This window comes from Lissotriton helveticus, chromosome 7 (assembly GCF_964261635.1).
Source record: "Lissotriton helveticus chromosome 7, aLisHel1.1, whole genome shotgun sequence".
Taxonomy (NCBI): domain Eukaryota; kingdom Metazoa; phylum Chordata; class Amphibia; order Caudata; family Salamandridae; genus Lissotriton; species Lissotriton helveticus.
In genome coordinates this window covers 780,147,717-780,164,015 of record NC_136068.1, presented here as the reverse complement: position 1 = coordinate 780,164,015, position 16,299 = coordinate 780,147,717, and the positions used below count along the sequence as shown (strand labels likewise).

The 16,299-nt window shown below is 40.7% G+C and overlaps 1 protein-coding gene across 1 annotated transcript in view; it reads left to right on the top strand.

Moving 5' to 3' along the window:
• LOC144767042 (protein bicaudal C homolog 1-A-like) overlaps positions 1–16,299 on the top strand; it is a 195,406-nt gene that overhangs the window by 18,172 nt on the left and 160,935 nt on the right. Inside the window, exons 3-4 of the mRNA XM_078650679.1 lie at positions 4,189–4,268; positions 14,020–14,181. Of these exons, the coding sequence (XP_078506805.1) occupies positions 4,189–4,268; positions 14,020–14,181 (242 nt within the window). The remainder of the gene's footprint in view (positions 1–4,188; positions 4,269–14,019; positions 14,182–16,299) is intronic.

Here is a 16,299-nt window from a genome sequence, read left to right as displayed (position 1 = left end):
TTTGCAGGTATCGTACACTGAAAGAAGAGCATGCAAAATCTTATCAGCTATAAGTGCATTGGCATATCCCAGGCCGGAATCCCAAGTGGGGCTGAGATGTTTTTGGACAGATCAGATAGTGTGGCTGCCAGGGCAGGCAAGACGTTTCAGCTAATGCACTGTTCCAGGAAGGACTCTGGGCAGAAAGTGAACTGCAGCCCCCAAAAAATAAAACTAGGATAAAACTCTTAAAGGTTGTTCCAGGTACAGGTACAGGTACCTGCTCCCAGGGCATAGGAGCTGGAGTGACGTAAGGTCTGATGCAAGGGCTCACTATCTTGTGCAACAAGTCATTTAAAGGGAATACTATTTTCCAGTACACCCTTCCCTGCGTACCACAAAGGAGAACAGCTACACTACATGCTCAGAGGAGGAAGAGCACGAGCAGTGCAACTTTATCTCATGGGTACCGGTTAAATTGCCCATATATCTGAAAGAAAAAAGGAGCCACCAACAACTGCCTGCCTTTAGAAAGCCTGCTGAAGGGAAAGTAACCACAGATGGAGGTACATCTGGATTCACACGCAGTTCCACACAGCTATGTACTCTCTTGAAGAACACATGAAGCATCTTCATTGGTCTCCTTTACTCATCCACATGGGTCACAAAATACAGCGTTAGTAAGAAAATCTTATACATAGGCTTAATAGCACACATCTATTTGCATAGTATGGGGAATTACAATGATATCTTCATTTTATTTTTTCAGTTTTATTGAAATTGCTATCCAAAGGGGTACAGCTATTGTGTAGACCCAAGATGATAGAACAAAGTACCACAGACAAAAACTGAAAATTACAATAAAAGGTACAAATAGGATTGTGTTATATAAACCATTTATTGCGACCCTGCTCTGGGGGTCGATGAAAACGAACCATCTAGAAACATTAAAAAAGGATAATTTATCCGGTGGCACATTGTACTTTAAAAAGGCAATTTTTTAATTTTCTTTGAAAGGACAAATGATTTAGATCCTCACAAACTCAGCCAAAGTGGAATCAGCACCCCAGCCAGTGAAAGACTGCTTCACAGTCTTGAAAAATAATTTTTGATAAAATGAATAATTGTATTAACACAACGTAATAAACTTATAATGAATTCAAGGTATTCTGTTGAGAAGCAATATTTATTTTCACATTGAAAATGTAGGCCTCGATTTTAAAAGGGTTGTTGCTGTCTGCAGCCATCTTCCCCTTCTCGCTGTCCTCTTCACACCATGCACGCAGCACGCAATAACTATTTGGTAAACAATGTTTTAAAACACTTTCTCGAGTAAAACATGATGGTTCGTTCTCATTTCGTTTTGATGCTCATTTTGTTTTCATGCTATGTTAGCAAAATGAGAATTTTCTAAGGTCTCACCTATTGGACCACAATAGTGGCACTATGTGCACTAATTACTAAGGTGTCTCAGGACCACTGGGCATGGGAACTGTGTGATGTGGATCTGTAGGAAAGCTTTGAATAATGTGACTCTAGAAACTGTATTATTCATTCTTTAATTTGATTGGGTTAGTAAATGAGGTCCTAATGCAGCTGTATTCATCTAAAGTGTCCTTTGTATGTTTCTTCATAAAAAACACTTTTTTCTGTAATTTCATATTTTGCTTTTTTATCCTGTGCTTTAGCTGCTTTTAGATGCCAAATGACTTAGGGCTCAATTTATATGTTGATGGAATGGAAACTCCGTGGCAACAGCAACAGAATTCCCTCCCCACCAACATAATGGTTTGCCCACCAGATTTAAATTTGGGCAAACAATAGTTTGACAATGGTGGAGGCTACTCTGTCTCCACCATGGTCAAACTCCTCCGACCGCCCAATGGATTGAGCTATTTAGATGGGTGCACATGTAGTGGTTTAAATGCCTGTCACCGCCAGTAAAATCCCTGGCAGTAAGGGACACTAAAAAGTGATCAATGTCCCCCTCGCCATGGAAGAAAACTCCAATGGCGAGTGCACATTGTTTTTTTTTAATTTCAAAAAGAAAATCTCCCCTTGAGAAAAAAAATAAAAAAAAATTGTAAGATTGAAGGACGGCTTGTTATGTTGCCCGTGAAACTTACAATACATCAAAAGGAACCACCCTGATGGCAGTTCCTCTCAATGCTTGAAATATCCACTGAGCCAGAAGACATTTCAAAATTTGGCAGGCAGGACTTCCATCAGGAAGAAGGAGTAATTTACTCCGCCATCCTTGTAGAGAAATGGGTAAAAAAAAACGGGCCCTCACAGAGGGACGTTTTTCCACTTATTTTGTTTCTCTAATGCCTGTAGTTAATTTTTCCATAAACCGTCATGGTTTTGACTGTAATACTTGTCAGTCTTTATTGTGAAGCCTAACATGGGTTTCAATTAATTCTGAAATCTTGCTGGAAATTGAAGGTATATGTTGACCAGGTCCAGATGAGGCGCGAAACAATCCTTAAGAAATTAACACCGCTCCGACTGAAGCAATTTAATTTGACCTTAGAGAAAAGCGCTATATCAGACTCAAAGAATATTAAAAGAAGGAACCTCGAGATGAAACTGATCTTTAGTTCTAAAGCACCTAAAATTGTCCGAAAATTTGTGGACGCAGAATAAAAGTCCATCCAAACTATGTTTAAGAGGATATACATTTTAATTTCTGGCTCAGTGTGATGTATATGTCGGTTGTGCCCATAAATTAAGGGGTTTATCACTCCCATGTTGGTCTCTCTCTCTCTCTTCTGTCCTTATCAGGTTTGGGGGAACTCTGGAAAACACCTCCCCTCCATGCCTTCACATATGCTGGGATTTCTGGCCAGTGGACGTCTTGTGCCATTGAGCACAATCAAGGAACACATATAAAACGTCTTGCTTGAAGTGTCCGCGTCTGTACCTAAATTTTCTTTAATTCACCGTACCGTACCTTCTTCAGGCTTTTTTTTTTTTAGAATTCCTCAGGGCTTTATGCTTACAACTTCTTCTTCAAACTCGTTATATTCACTCCATTATAATGATGCTGTCAATATGATCATGAGGACGACAATGCTCGAATTGGAGTGTTGGCTAGAGGCCAGATGAATTCCAGAAAAAAAATTCGACATGAATACTTTAAACTAACCTTTTGACGTGTGTTCCTTGATTGCGCTGACAAATACTGAACACTGACTTTTGTTGAAGCTTTTCTGGCACCTGAAGAGTTTGGGTGGCTGCTCTTCCAATCTGTTTGAATCACACTGGAGACATTTATTACTTATAAGACGAAATTATTGGGAGCTGTTGCGCCGATATTGATTCTGGTCATCCATAACTTATACACAAAAAGAGTATCTAAGAGTCAAAAAAAGAAGGAAAAGAAAAGAAAAGAAAAGGAACAAGCAACAGCTCAATTCATCAACAGGCCCATGGCAAACCTCTAAAGATAGAACACACCACTTGATATATTAGAAGTCAAATTGTGCGTGTTGAATGGGGAAATCAGACCCAAGGGTAGGTAGAAATATTCCCATCAGTTGTCGATCTGTGCCACCACTTTATCATCATGTGGGTTTCTCCTTACCCAGGAGTTGATGTACTCACAGTCGCCAGAGTATGAAAGAAACTGCGAGAACAAAACAACTATGATGTCTACGAAGTTTGAAGGGTCAGTAATTAGGGGCATGTATCTAATTTGAGTCTTTAAGCCAGCCCTTGGACCCCCTTCTATGTAGTGTGTGTTATATCATCCATAACTTGCGTCTTTGTGCCAATTAATGTGGCCTCCGAGGCGCTTTGAGTCCTGATACTTTTACGTCTTGGTCTCAGGGATTCCATCATACACCGTAGTCTGTTTTCTGTGTTCTGTTGTCAGTTGTGACAGGTTAATTTGAAGGTTAGTACTTTTGTGAGCATGACCGCTTGGTCTCTTCCTGTCTTTTTGTTCTCATTTTAATTTATTTCTCTTTTTAGCCGTTTTCTTCTCTCTGGATGTGACATGCAGAGATCTCTCTTTTCAAGTGTTTTTAGACAGTTTGATGTATTTATCAATTCGACACTGCATGTTCCACAATGCGAGTTGTGAGTGTTTGAAATGCAAGTAACTCTGCATGCTTTGAGTCTTATAATTAATTTGTAAAGCATCACCAACATGTTAACTTTTATATAGAAAATGGAGTACAACTGTAATTATTCATTTCTTTTGAGATCCGTTTGTGAAGGTGGAAGGAAAAAGAAAAGATGTACTAGAAGCCAAGAAAATGATATTATCTGTGCTTGAAACTAAGGTATGTTTTACCTAGAATTATATTTGATTAAATACATTTCATTTTAAGTTTTTTTACACTTTATTTTGATTTTATAGTTACAGACATTCGCACTGACCAGCATAATTCACAAAGTAGAGCATCATCTGATTAAGCAATCAAACATCAAGTCCCAGGGATATGGCTTATCGCAAACAATTACAAGTATCTTGTAAACTCAGTTGAATAACTTGACATCATATGTATGGTGTTCCACATCCGTTTTATGCATACCAACTAGATAAACATACTTTCTTTTTGCTTTATAAACTTTTATTGTGTTCCATTTCACAAAACATACACAGTGTAGATGAATGGTCCCATGTAACAATCCGGCAAATATAATTTTGGGCATCCTAATCTCTCGCATACCCCTGTACTCAGAACATATGATTTGCACATAGTAGCAATGAGGACAGTATGCAACCAAACAAAATCCTTCTCTATCAACAAATTCCTCCGTTATCACTTCCAGCAGGTCTTTTGGTTCCTATTTCCGAGATGTGCTATGGCGTACCTCACACACCCACCCAACCAGAGCCACACAACCTGTAGTTAGTGGCCATAAAACCCAAGGATAGGAACACTGCCTGCCAGCATCATTATCTGAGTGAGCCAGAATGGCAAAGTCTCCTAAGGGAAGTTGTGGATCTGCAGTGCAGGAGTAGGGCGTGGATGCATAACACCATAGGGGGTTCTCAATTCGTTCATATTGCAGGGTGAAGTTCGCGAAGCCGCTTCTCCGCATTGTTACTTCTCCCATCAGACTTCAGTATCCGTCACCGCCAGGCGTTACTGCGTTGCATTCACAAATCTGTAGCCTGTGGCTCAGCGAGATGTAAGAATGGGATCCACATCCTCCCCTGTAGTTTATAGATATGCCTATCATATGTGGCCAGCCTGAAAAGTTCTGCCATCCATTCCTCGTATTTAGGTGCAACAGGTGTTCTTCAATGCCTAAGGACACACATCTTCGCCACTATAACTGCTGTCGCCATCCATCTGCGCCAATATGCAGATTGTCCTCTGTGTCAGATAGATAGTTCAAAGAGCCAGTTTGGCTGACTGCTCAAAATGACCGTGAATGGTAGCATGCAATGTATGCTAAACGGTCTGCCTGTATGCATTTATGCAAGGTCAGAACGAGAGAACGTGTCCTATGTCGCACTCCAGTTTCGCACATTGCCAGCAAAAATTGTCTAGTGCCAACATGGCCTCTTCGGCTTGAATGGAGACCAGTGCCAGTTATGCGGCATTTTAAAATATATGAATTTTAATCTAACTTTCCTAAGAGTGCAGTCGTGGTGCTCCATAACAGAAGTCAAGTCCTCATCTGTGTATTGAAGAGCTGGCGCCTCCTGGCAATAGGCCGTAGTTTCTACCTGTGTAGTCACTGAGTAATGTTTGTTAATGAGAATCTGATACAAGTTATGGTCACACCTCGAGATTTCCCGCATGCAAGCAAGCACTTCTGAATCAGCAACAAGGGGGTGGTCCAGGGCCTGAGCTATGGGCGCTTGTCAGTCAGCATCACAATTGAATATAACTCAAAATAAACCTGAAATACTAAGTACTACAAATCTTTAAAATTGTAAAAAAAAAATTCTGGGGTAAAAAGACCAAAGCAATACAGGACAAAAAAAGGACAATAGAAGGGTAATAAAAGCATATATGGGCTATCTGGCAGCAACTCACAAAGTCTATCTTGACTGTTTAGATATACACTCGAGAAAAAAATGCGCCAAGACTTCTGGGAAAAAAGCAGGTGCTCGGACCTCGGGGTCACTCAGAGCAGCCAGAGGAGTCAGAGGAGCTGGGGGAGCTGGAACCGGAGCTTGGGCTCGAACCAGAGATATTGCTGCCAGTGCCAGTGCAGTACCGGTAGCTATCGCCACACTGATCAAGATCAAAATTAGAATTGAGATTTTGGCCTCACAAAAAACGTCAATCGTAGCTACTTTACCCTGTTCTCCACTTTGCTCTCCTTCTATATGGGTTATAATTGCAGCTAAAGCAAACGCAAGAGCTAAAAGCCACAAGGTTCAAACGATACAACCTAAGCAGCAAATCTGACCTTCAAAATTATTGTTACTTCCAGAGATACCAGGGATAGCAGTCTCTGTATTGACATCAAATATGTCTGGAAATAAATTAAAGACAGGATCCACAAGTCGCAGTGGTCAAACTGGTGCTGGGAATGGTGCTGGGAATGGTGCAGTTGTAGTTGGGGGCCCGATGGCCCAGGTGAACTGAATAATGTCACAGACAAGGATACTCTGTTTGCATCGGACCCTCCTGGATTGCAATACATAGCGCACCAAGCCCAAACTCAAATTCAGGCACAGATAAAGATTGATACAAAGGCCCAGACTGAGGGAGAGGGAGATCAAGAGAAACAAGAAAGCCAAGAGAGGACAGAGAACTCAGACGGCAGAGGAAATATCAAAGAGACCCACAATTTTCAAGGACCTCAGAAAACAAAAGAAATACAAAGATGACCTGAAACAAGGGGTTATAAGGCAACGGAAATCAACGATGAAAATAATGAAGGCAACATAAGAGCTAATAAACCAGATGGGAGAGATAGAGCCACTGAGAATGAACAGAAAATTCACAAGGGAATGGAAAAATTGAAAAGAAAAACAAAGGAAAAAGAGAAAGCGAAAGAGGCGGAGAAAGAACCGTTAAGCAGTGAGAATCTTGATCTCCTCGAAAAAAAAGCCAAAAGACTACAAACAATTAAGAACCTAAAAGCTGCAGCCAAAACTACCGGTCACTTGATAGATTCCCAACCAAGGATCTCAAACATATTTAGCCCAGCAATCAAAGAGAGACCACAGATTTGTTCTACCAACGATATAGTATTAACCGCAATGGATCAACAAAGTGTGCAAAATGATGCCACCGCCGCTTCAGTTCAAAAAGCACCCCAAGCAGTGTATCTTGAGCGGGCCGATACGAGGGAAGAAAGCAGATCGGGCCCCAACATGGACTCAATGCCGAATATAAGCCCAGCGATGGAAGTGCGGGCTCCAGTAGAAATCTCAGATGGATCTGAGTCCGAGATCTATGAGACTGGAGTATCAATTTCCAGCGAATCAAGCGAAGAGAGTGATTCGAGTGAAGATCTCAGACTGGAGGAACATCACACGAAGGTAACCTCCTCGACAGATATTGGAATTAAAAACACCCTCATACATGACAGCACACCAGTAAAAAAACTGGGGGAAAAAAGAAACAGAAATAAGAGACACTCAAAAATAATCCAAGATGAAACTACAGATCCAGGAAGCAACCCAGAATATATCGCAGGGAGAACTAAACTGTCACGCAAAAGCCCCCATCGAAAACCGAATCTGGAATCTAAAAGAAATAAGAATACTTCCGATATCCCGGATGAAGATGAGAAGATGAAGCATAGAGAGCCCTCATTAAGTGAAGTTCTCAATTCAATAAAAACTTTCCATCAAGATGCTAAAAAAGATAGCCAAAGGAATCATGTCGCTATCCAAAAACTGGAAGGTTCTATCAATAAAGTGGGCAGTACATGTTTGGAGATCTCCAACAGAATGTGTTCTGTAGAGGCCCGGGCTGAAAACTTGGAATCAGATGTTGGTAAGCTACAAAAACAGGCAAAGGAGCATGAAGGAACAATTAAGGATTTAATGACAAAGGTTGAAGACCAAGAAAATCGAGCAAGAAGAAATAATCTTCGATTTCTTGGGATCCCCGAGGGCTCAGAAGGAAGCGACCCAAGAGGCTTCATGTCCAATCTTCTAAAATTATCCTTCCCGGAACTCAACTCCTGGGAAATGGATAGAGAAGTCTGCCGAGCACACCGTTTCCCTCTGTCATTACCCAAACGTTCAGATAAATAACCGCAATATCCGAGAGCATTTTTGGTCAATTTTGGAAACTTTCTAGTTCGTGATACTATATATGACTTGGCTAGACCCACGGCTAAAAGAGAATACAAGGGATTCAAGTTTTTTGCAAGACCAGATTTTGCGCATGCAACAGTAGAACGACAATGGCGATTGCGACAACTTTTCGCCCCCTTTGAAAAGCTGGGAGCGACGGTCTTCTTGCAAAATCCGGCCTAGAGGCCCATAGGAATGAATGGGAAGACATTCTCAATTTGCGTATCGCAATTAGCGAATTGCAAATTGAGAATGCGATTTCAAGGGTGCAGGAGTGTCCAAAGGACACCCTGTTGCACCCCTGAAATTGATCTGTGCACATATGTTGCGCACACACATGCCCTTAGGGCATGTGTGTGCGCAACATGAAACTTTGAAAAATGCATGTTAGTGCATTTTTCAAAGTTTTTGCAAATTACCATGAAGTTCAACTTCATGGTAATTTGCCAGCCCTATTAGCGAAATCTTTTTTTTAAAAAACTTTAATGCATTGCATTTAAGGAATCTCAATTTGAGATTCCTTAAATGCAAGTAATTGCAATTTTGCGATTTCTTAATTTGCGATTTTTGCATTTGGCATGATGCATCCCAAATGCAAAAATACCGGTCGCAAAGGGGCAGATTCTGAGAATCTACCCCTTTGCGAGCGGATTTGACCTTGATGCATCTATGCCTATATCACATACACTTTGCCCTAATTAGTGGGCAGAAACGCGTCGACCCTACAGAGCAGAGGAGTCCGACAGAACATTAGTGTCACATAAAGAAATTAAATACGCACTCACCTGGACTGAGTAGGAGGGTTGATCTACCCCTTCAAGTGTGTTTTGAACTACCTCTTTTTCGAATGGGTTGAAAAACATTTGCTTATATTTAGCAACCAGTCTTTAGAAAGAATGGGTACAAAGGAATTGTGATTGTATAAGCCTATATGCTTGTGTTTATGGTTTCGATCCTTTTTATGTTGTTAGAAATGATAAGGAATTGCACTATATTTGATTTAGATTTGGTATGTGATTATAGAGATAAGCACGAATAATACTGAGGGACTGAGTACTTGTAAGTAGGAACTAATTTGTGTTCTTCCTGCTCGGAATTTGTGCGTTATTCATTCCTCTGCATCATCTTATTTTTTGTTACACTGCTTAGTTTGAGGCAGTGGTTTCTGGTGGGGGGCCAACAGCACTTATTTTTTGGGACTGGCATTTATTTTTTTGCCTCAGATAATTACCAAGGGCAAAAGAGGGAAAAACACTCAAATCAGAAAGCTGTAGGATGATTAACGGCTAGATGTAGGTAAATTAGATTTACCGATTCATAACTACCGAATTTTACCGATTCGGTATTCATGAATCGGTAAATCTAATGTTAGTAATTATTCGGTAAAAAATACCGAATCGGTAGGATTCGGTATTTACCGATTCGGTAATTACCGAATCGGTATTTTTCATTGATTCCTATGGGCCTTGAAGCCCATAGGAATCAATGGCAAATACCGATTCGGTAATTACAAAATTGGTAAAATTACCGAATTGCCAAGGGGGACAGGGTGTCACTTTGACACCCTGTTGCACCCCTGTTTCTGGCTTGTGTGCCATGTGACACACATACATGCCCTTAAGGCATGTATGTGTGCCACATGGAACAGGTGTACATGCACAGATGTGCATGTACACAGGTATTCGTTATTTACCACCAAATAGTATTTGGTGGTAAATAATGATTCGGTAAGGGCCTGTGGCACCGTTTCAAGTGCCACCTACATCTGTATTTACCGAATCGGTAAAGTTACCGATTCGGTATTTTACAGAATCTGTAAATTTACTGATTCAGTAAATATACAGATTCTGTAAATATTAGGCCCCCTACATGTCAAACAACAAATACCGGTCGGTAACGGCCGAAATCGTCCGTTACCGACCGGTATTTGCCATCCTACATCTGGCCCAAAGACAGAAAAAACATCATGCCGTGAGAAAGCAGGAACTGGCAAGAGTGAGATAAAGGAGTGGGGAGTGTGTGGTGGTGGATATAATGCTTCCAGCTTTAGTATTCAGTGTGCAGACGTTTAAAATGCACCAATCATGGGCTTCTGAGCAGAGCTTTGGGCACTGACACTCTTTCTTTCACATTTTAAGCACTTGTCGTCCTCCTCCTGCAGTCTCATCCCCCTGCTGAACTTGGGAGTTACATTTTATTCAGGAAATCTACAATTTTTGTATCTCAATTTTGTATTGCTTGCTAATATAGGTTTGCTAATTATTAGCGTGAAATGCTATTAATTTGTGCCTGTATCATTGCCATCAGGAAATCTCACCCTCTCAATGCCATGATCATAGGTGTGGGTGTTTGCCGTTTTAAAATCCTGCCAATAAACCACCACGGCCTGTCACTGTCCTGGCACAATTTCTGCTTATTCTCCAGAAGAGGAAATCTTAAAGCTATCTAATGTGTCCCATATGTCCCAGAGTTTCCCTTTTACCTAAAGCAAGTCCCTGGTAGTATGTGGGTCGCCATGATTTGCAAGGGAATATGCCTGCAAGGGAGCCAAGCGCTCCTCCTAATATTTTATTTCCCTTTTCAATTGGCATCTTGTATCACATATTTTCCAAAGGAACTCCCCTCTCAGGATGACTTGAGGGGCATCCCATTCATTAGCCCATGTAGAGGATGTTCTCCAATTCTCTTCAAAGTATCCATCAATTATAGATCTAATATCTGCATGAAAGGTATCCTTGAGGGCTTCTGAGCTAAAGTGCCAAATGGGAACACCTGTATCACATTGGGCCCAAGTATAGGTGAGCCACAGAGGTGCGTGATCCAAAAGGAACCCGCTCAGGTGCTCCACAGACTGTATATTTCCCCCAACGTACCTTGACCAATCATATTGTGTATGAGTGAGTAGAATGTGAATTTCTTTTGTATAGTTTGTAGTGATCTCCAGGTGCCTATGCAGTACACCCGACTCTACTTTTTTAAGTGCCCCCATCATGCCTGACTTAGTTTGATGCCTTGTAAGTGACCTGTCTACATCTTCGCCTACTATACAGTTATAATCTCCCACCCAAAGAAAGGGGATCTGTACAAATGGTGCTATTACATCTAATACCAGCAAAAAGAAAGCTTTGCCATAATTATTAGGTGAACATATATTTACCAGCCATATTTCTGTCCCATCTAACAGCCCGTATCCCAATATATATCTACAAGCAACATCAGCTTGGGCCTCTCAGTAATGGAATGGTACCCCAGAAACTATCCAAATGGAAACCCCTGTGTGTATGTTGAGTATGTGGAGGAGTAGAACTGCCCTTTTCATTCTTTCTGTGGTTTATCTGCTACTATGCCCACCAGGTTGGTTCGCTATGGGAGTGCCAGACCTACCTTACGGTGCCTAAGGTAGGTGTGTACTCTGTATCTCTTGGTATAATCATGTATGCCCCTAATATTCCAAGATATTACCTCTACATTTCCAACTACATTTGTTCATTGTTTTCGTTTATAAACTGTGACTCAAAAAGATTCGCTGTAGACCCCCCTCTTACATCTGCATTGACCAATAATTTAAATCTTAGTGATATAAACCCAGAAAAATAAAGTTAACAGCAAAATCGAAAATCCTCTACCCCTTCAGCTCTTCCATGGGAAACACCGTGAACCATGTGACCTTGATATTTCCCTTATGGAACTACAAGTGAGATAGCTACCTCCCATCTTCTCAACATTTCAGAACGCAACCTCTGATTTTTATAGAATCCAGTGAACCTAATTATTTAGTCTCATAGTTGCAGAGGGGAGTCTCGCCACCGCCATGTACTGTGAGCCCAACTGAACTCTAATCCAGTTGTGAAGCGCTGAACTCCCCAGCCTCTCTAACCAAAAATGACACTCTATATCTTAACCAAAATTCTGGGTTACAGTCCCAATATCTTACACATAATCTGATACTGTGTTTGTGAGTCTGCACCAACTCCCCTGCCTTGCATGTCCCAAAATAGCACAACCCCCTAGCCTTAGAGATGATCAGACTACCTTTTTTCAAGTCAGTACGTAACTCTGGGTGTATCTTTCGGCTAACCCAACAGTAATATCACTTACAGAAATTACTACAACATCTGTGGGCCTAAGACCTGTGTGTACAATTAACAGCCTATAGCAAAAAATAGCTTTCTATGGCTGCTCAGGTTTTCTTCCTGCCGGGCCCATGACAGGTTCACGTGCAAGTGCTGTTCGGTGTCTCACCAGCGGTGAAGCTATGGGCCATCTCCAGGGACGTCGACCTACAGCGTTCCACAATGTCCGAAAAGCAATGTGGGGACAGAGCCGGATCTATGTCATATCCCACCTCCGTCTCTCTGTTAGTCCACTTGGTCTGGTCCAATCCCTACTCTCCTGGCTCATTGCTTGATTTCCAAGGTATGGCCGTTCTATGTCCACTCTCCCACCAGTACCAAACATCCTCTAGCCTTGTCGAAAATGTGTCTGCTCTTCTTGAACCACACACAGCTTTGCCGGAAACAGTAACATGTACCTAATATTCAGTGTTCCCAACTTTTATTTCACAGCTAAGAATGATTGTCTCTGGATCTGGACTGTTTGTATGAGATTCTAATGACTCGACCCTTAAACCTGGGATCGTCATTCTACTGAGCCCATTGCAGCATACGGTCTCTGTCTCTGTAATTTAAAATGTTTGCTGCTCTCAGTGGCGCTCCAGGAGATGAGTTGGGGGTCCAAGCCCTGAAACTCTTGAGACACCAATTATTGTTGGATATTTCTAGCACCAGAGTTTCCCACTGATCCAGGGACATGGATTCCATGGGCAACACACAAGAGTGGGATTTGAACCACTTACCTCCCTGATTTTCGCAGTCCAGAGGTTGGCACTGAGGCCCCCTGATTTTCTTGGAGGTAGCTAGGGGTTCACACAAGTTTTCCTGCAAAACGGGTATGGCCAGGTGCAAAGCAGTTTCACTAATCGCTACGTAGGTGATTACCCTTCACAGGTGAAGCAGACAGCTGTTGTTAACTTTTCCTCCTGCACAACGGCTGGGTGACCTCATGTCCTTGAGCGACTCAGGTTGTGATTAGCATGTAATTAATTTAAAGGAAGGCCCATTCAAAGCAAATTCATTGAGTAAAATGCTTGCTCAGATACTCCCTCAGATAAATGCTGTATATTATCTTCTGCTTTAAAGCTAGTTTGTAATGCATTTACCTACTTTGGCAGCATACAAATAATAGTTCTCCTTCCTGGCTGTGCTTGGCAGGACTTCTCGTTTCCTGTGTGGATTGCAAATGCATACATCAATATTGAATATTTGCGTAGGTGAGGTGGCATGTAGCAACTAAAAGTATACATTTAAAAATATACAATTTATTGGCCTTCATGTTTAATTTTCTATTCTTCCACATTACGTGCTCAAGAAAAGCAGCAATTAAATATGGAAGGAAATGTCTTATAATGAGTCTGAAGAGGAGTCGTTTTAGATTTTGTTGGTTCCAACCAGATCAATTTCCTAAGCACAAAAAGATACATGGTGCTGTAAAGTTTTTTTAAACATTATTTTAGTTTTATGTTTTCCCAACTAACCTGAACATGTTATACTACTGAATACATTGTTTCAAAAAAGAAAGTACAAGTGGTAGAAAGATACTTGTGTTAATGGACAGTTGCTTTTTGCTTTGCACCATAAAAACGCCAGTCCTCTTGCCCATTTCATTCACTTTGAAAATTCCAGCAAGGATTGAAGTAGTAAAAAGTTTATTGTGCCTGAAGGAAATGACATTTTTAATTGAGCGTTTTCTTTCAGGTTAACAAAGTTACGCTCAAAATGGATGTACCACATACGGAACATTCACACGTCATTGGAAAGGGAGGAAATAACATCAAGCGAGTCATGGAGGACACGGGCTGCCATATCCACTTTCCTGACTCAAACAGAAACAACAACAATGTGGAAAAAAGCAACCAGGTGTGTATTGAAGTCAGGTGGGGCGTTGTAGATAGTTTTGGATTTATATTGAATGTCCAAACAGTATATACATGCTGAATTACATGCTATATATATATATATATATATATATATATATTCACAGAAAAAACCATAGGTTTCACACCAGTTATAGTTAGGTGGAAATTTTACTCGCATAAAACCATTGGAATTCCCACGTTATAGTTAGTTGGACTCACTATAACTTGCGCGTGCAATGCACTGCTGATGACGTCACATATTACATCACTCATGACATGGTCAGTGACATCACTCATGACATCACTGATGACATCTCAAATGACATCACTGATGACAACATCCTTGTGACAAAGTGGCAGACCTCCTATCAGCATAAAATAACCTTTGACACACACATTCAAAAATAGAAACTAACATTTTCTTAAAAAAGGAGAAACCAATACCAATTACAACAACTTATTAGGTAATTCCAACATCTATATACACATCCACTCATTCACCAACAGTTCTATATAGTCACTCATGCATGTACTTACTCATCATATGTACTCATACACCTATACATCCTGTTACACACTAATACTCATCCATATAGTTACTCACACACAAATTCACACATGCAAATAAACTATCAAAAAAACATTTACTTGATTATTCTGCTATATACACACCACTACACATACTTCTACAGAAACGGAAACATATTTACTCTCTTAAACAATCAATTATAAAAACACATACTCACTAACCCACCCATACACACAATCATCCACCCATACAGTCTTGCACACATGCTGTCTTCAAAATACATACAAATAGTGAGTCACTCATTCATGCATCTGTGCTCTAAGTAATATCCCCCACCGAACCATACAGACACTGATACTGATACTCAAAAAAACAACTAATAACCCATATACACACTCATGTAGCTACTCACCAACCCATGCAGCCACTTATACACAAAGTGAGACACAGATACAGATATTTAAATATTTAAACATTACTCGCTAATATATGTATTCACTAAGATACATTTAATAAGTCAGTTAACCAATCAATTTTACACAAAAAAACATCCATTTAGACATTTATTTACCCATTTATTCTTCCATCAACCTTTAGATATACATATATAAAAAATATTTATTTTTCAGAAAGATACACATTCACTGGATGATGTCATCAGTGATGTCATTTGAGATGTCATCAGTGATGTCATGAGTGATGTCACTGACCATGTCATGAGTGATGTAATATGTGACGTCATCAGCAGTGCATTGCACGCGCAAGTTATAGTGAGTCCAACTAACTATAACGTGGGAATTTCAATGGTTTTATGCGAGTAAAATTTCCACCTAACTATAACTGGTGTGAAACCTATGGTTTTTTCAGTGAATTTAATAGGTTTTTTAAATGCTAATTCCTAACTATAACTGGTGTGAAACCTATGGTTTTTTCAGTGAATATGGGCGGGATGCACTGTCCTCCTGCCCACGTGAATTGCAGCTCGAACTAATGGTGGAGGAGGTTCTGGGGATCTAAGACAGCATTTTTTTATTTCCCAGTGCGTTGTTCCATAACGTTTTGCAGACCACCCAGCTTCCCGCTATTTTTCGACCCTGTGCATCACTCACCTGGGTGCCACTGTTGCTTCCTGGGATACTGAGTCCACAGATCTCTGCGGACCGGATGTATTTTCACCTGAGTAATTAAGTGCTGATTGGCGGAGCGGACACTCGCACATACCATAGTGCGGCTTGGGTGCATTCAACTGCAACACATCAGGACTTCCTTTTCATTCATCGCAGGCGCTGACGAAGGCCACACCGGCCGAAATGCATTCGCCATTCTGACGGAATAAATGATGCTGTCTCTGAAACCCCCGTTGTGGCTTCTGCTTCTTTCTTCGAGAGGAGTTTTTTTACATATATATATATATGTATAAAATTTCTATGGCAAAATGAAACCCCTCATTTTGTTACTTTTCAAATTAAATGTATTAAGTGTTACCACTTTATTCCAATCAAGATGACTTCAGGTGTGCCATACTTTTGTCATAAGTAAGACTGTTAGCGTTCTAGTTGTTCTTTAGAACACTCTGGGACATTCTGTCAT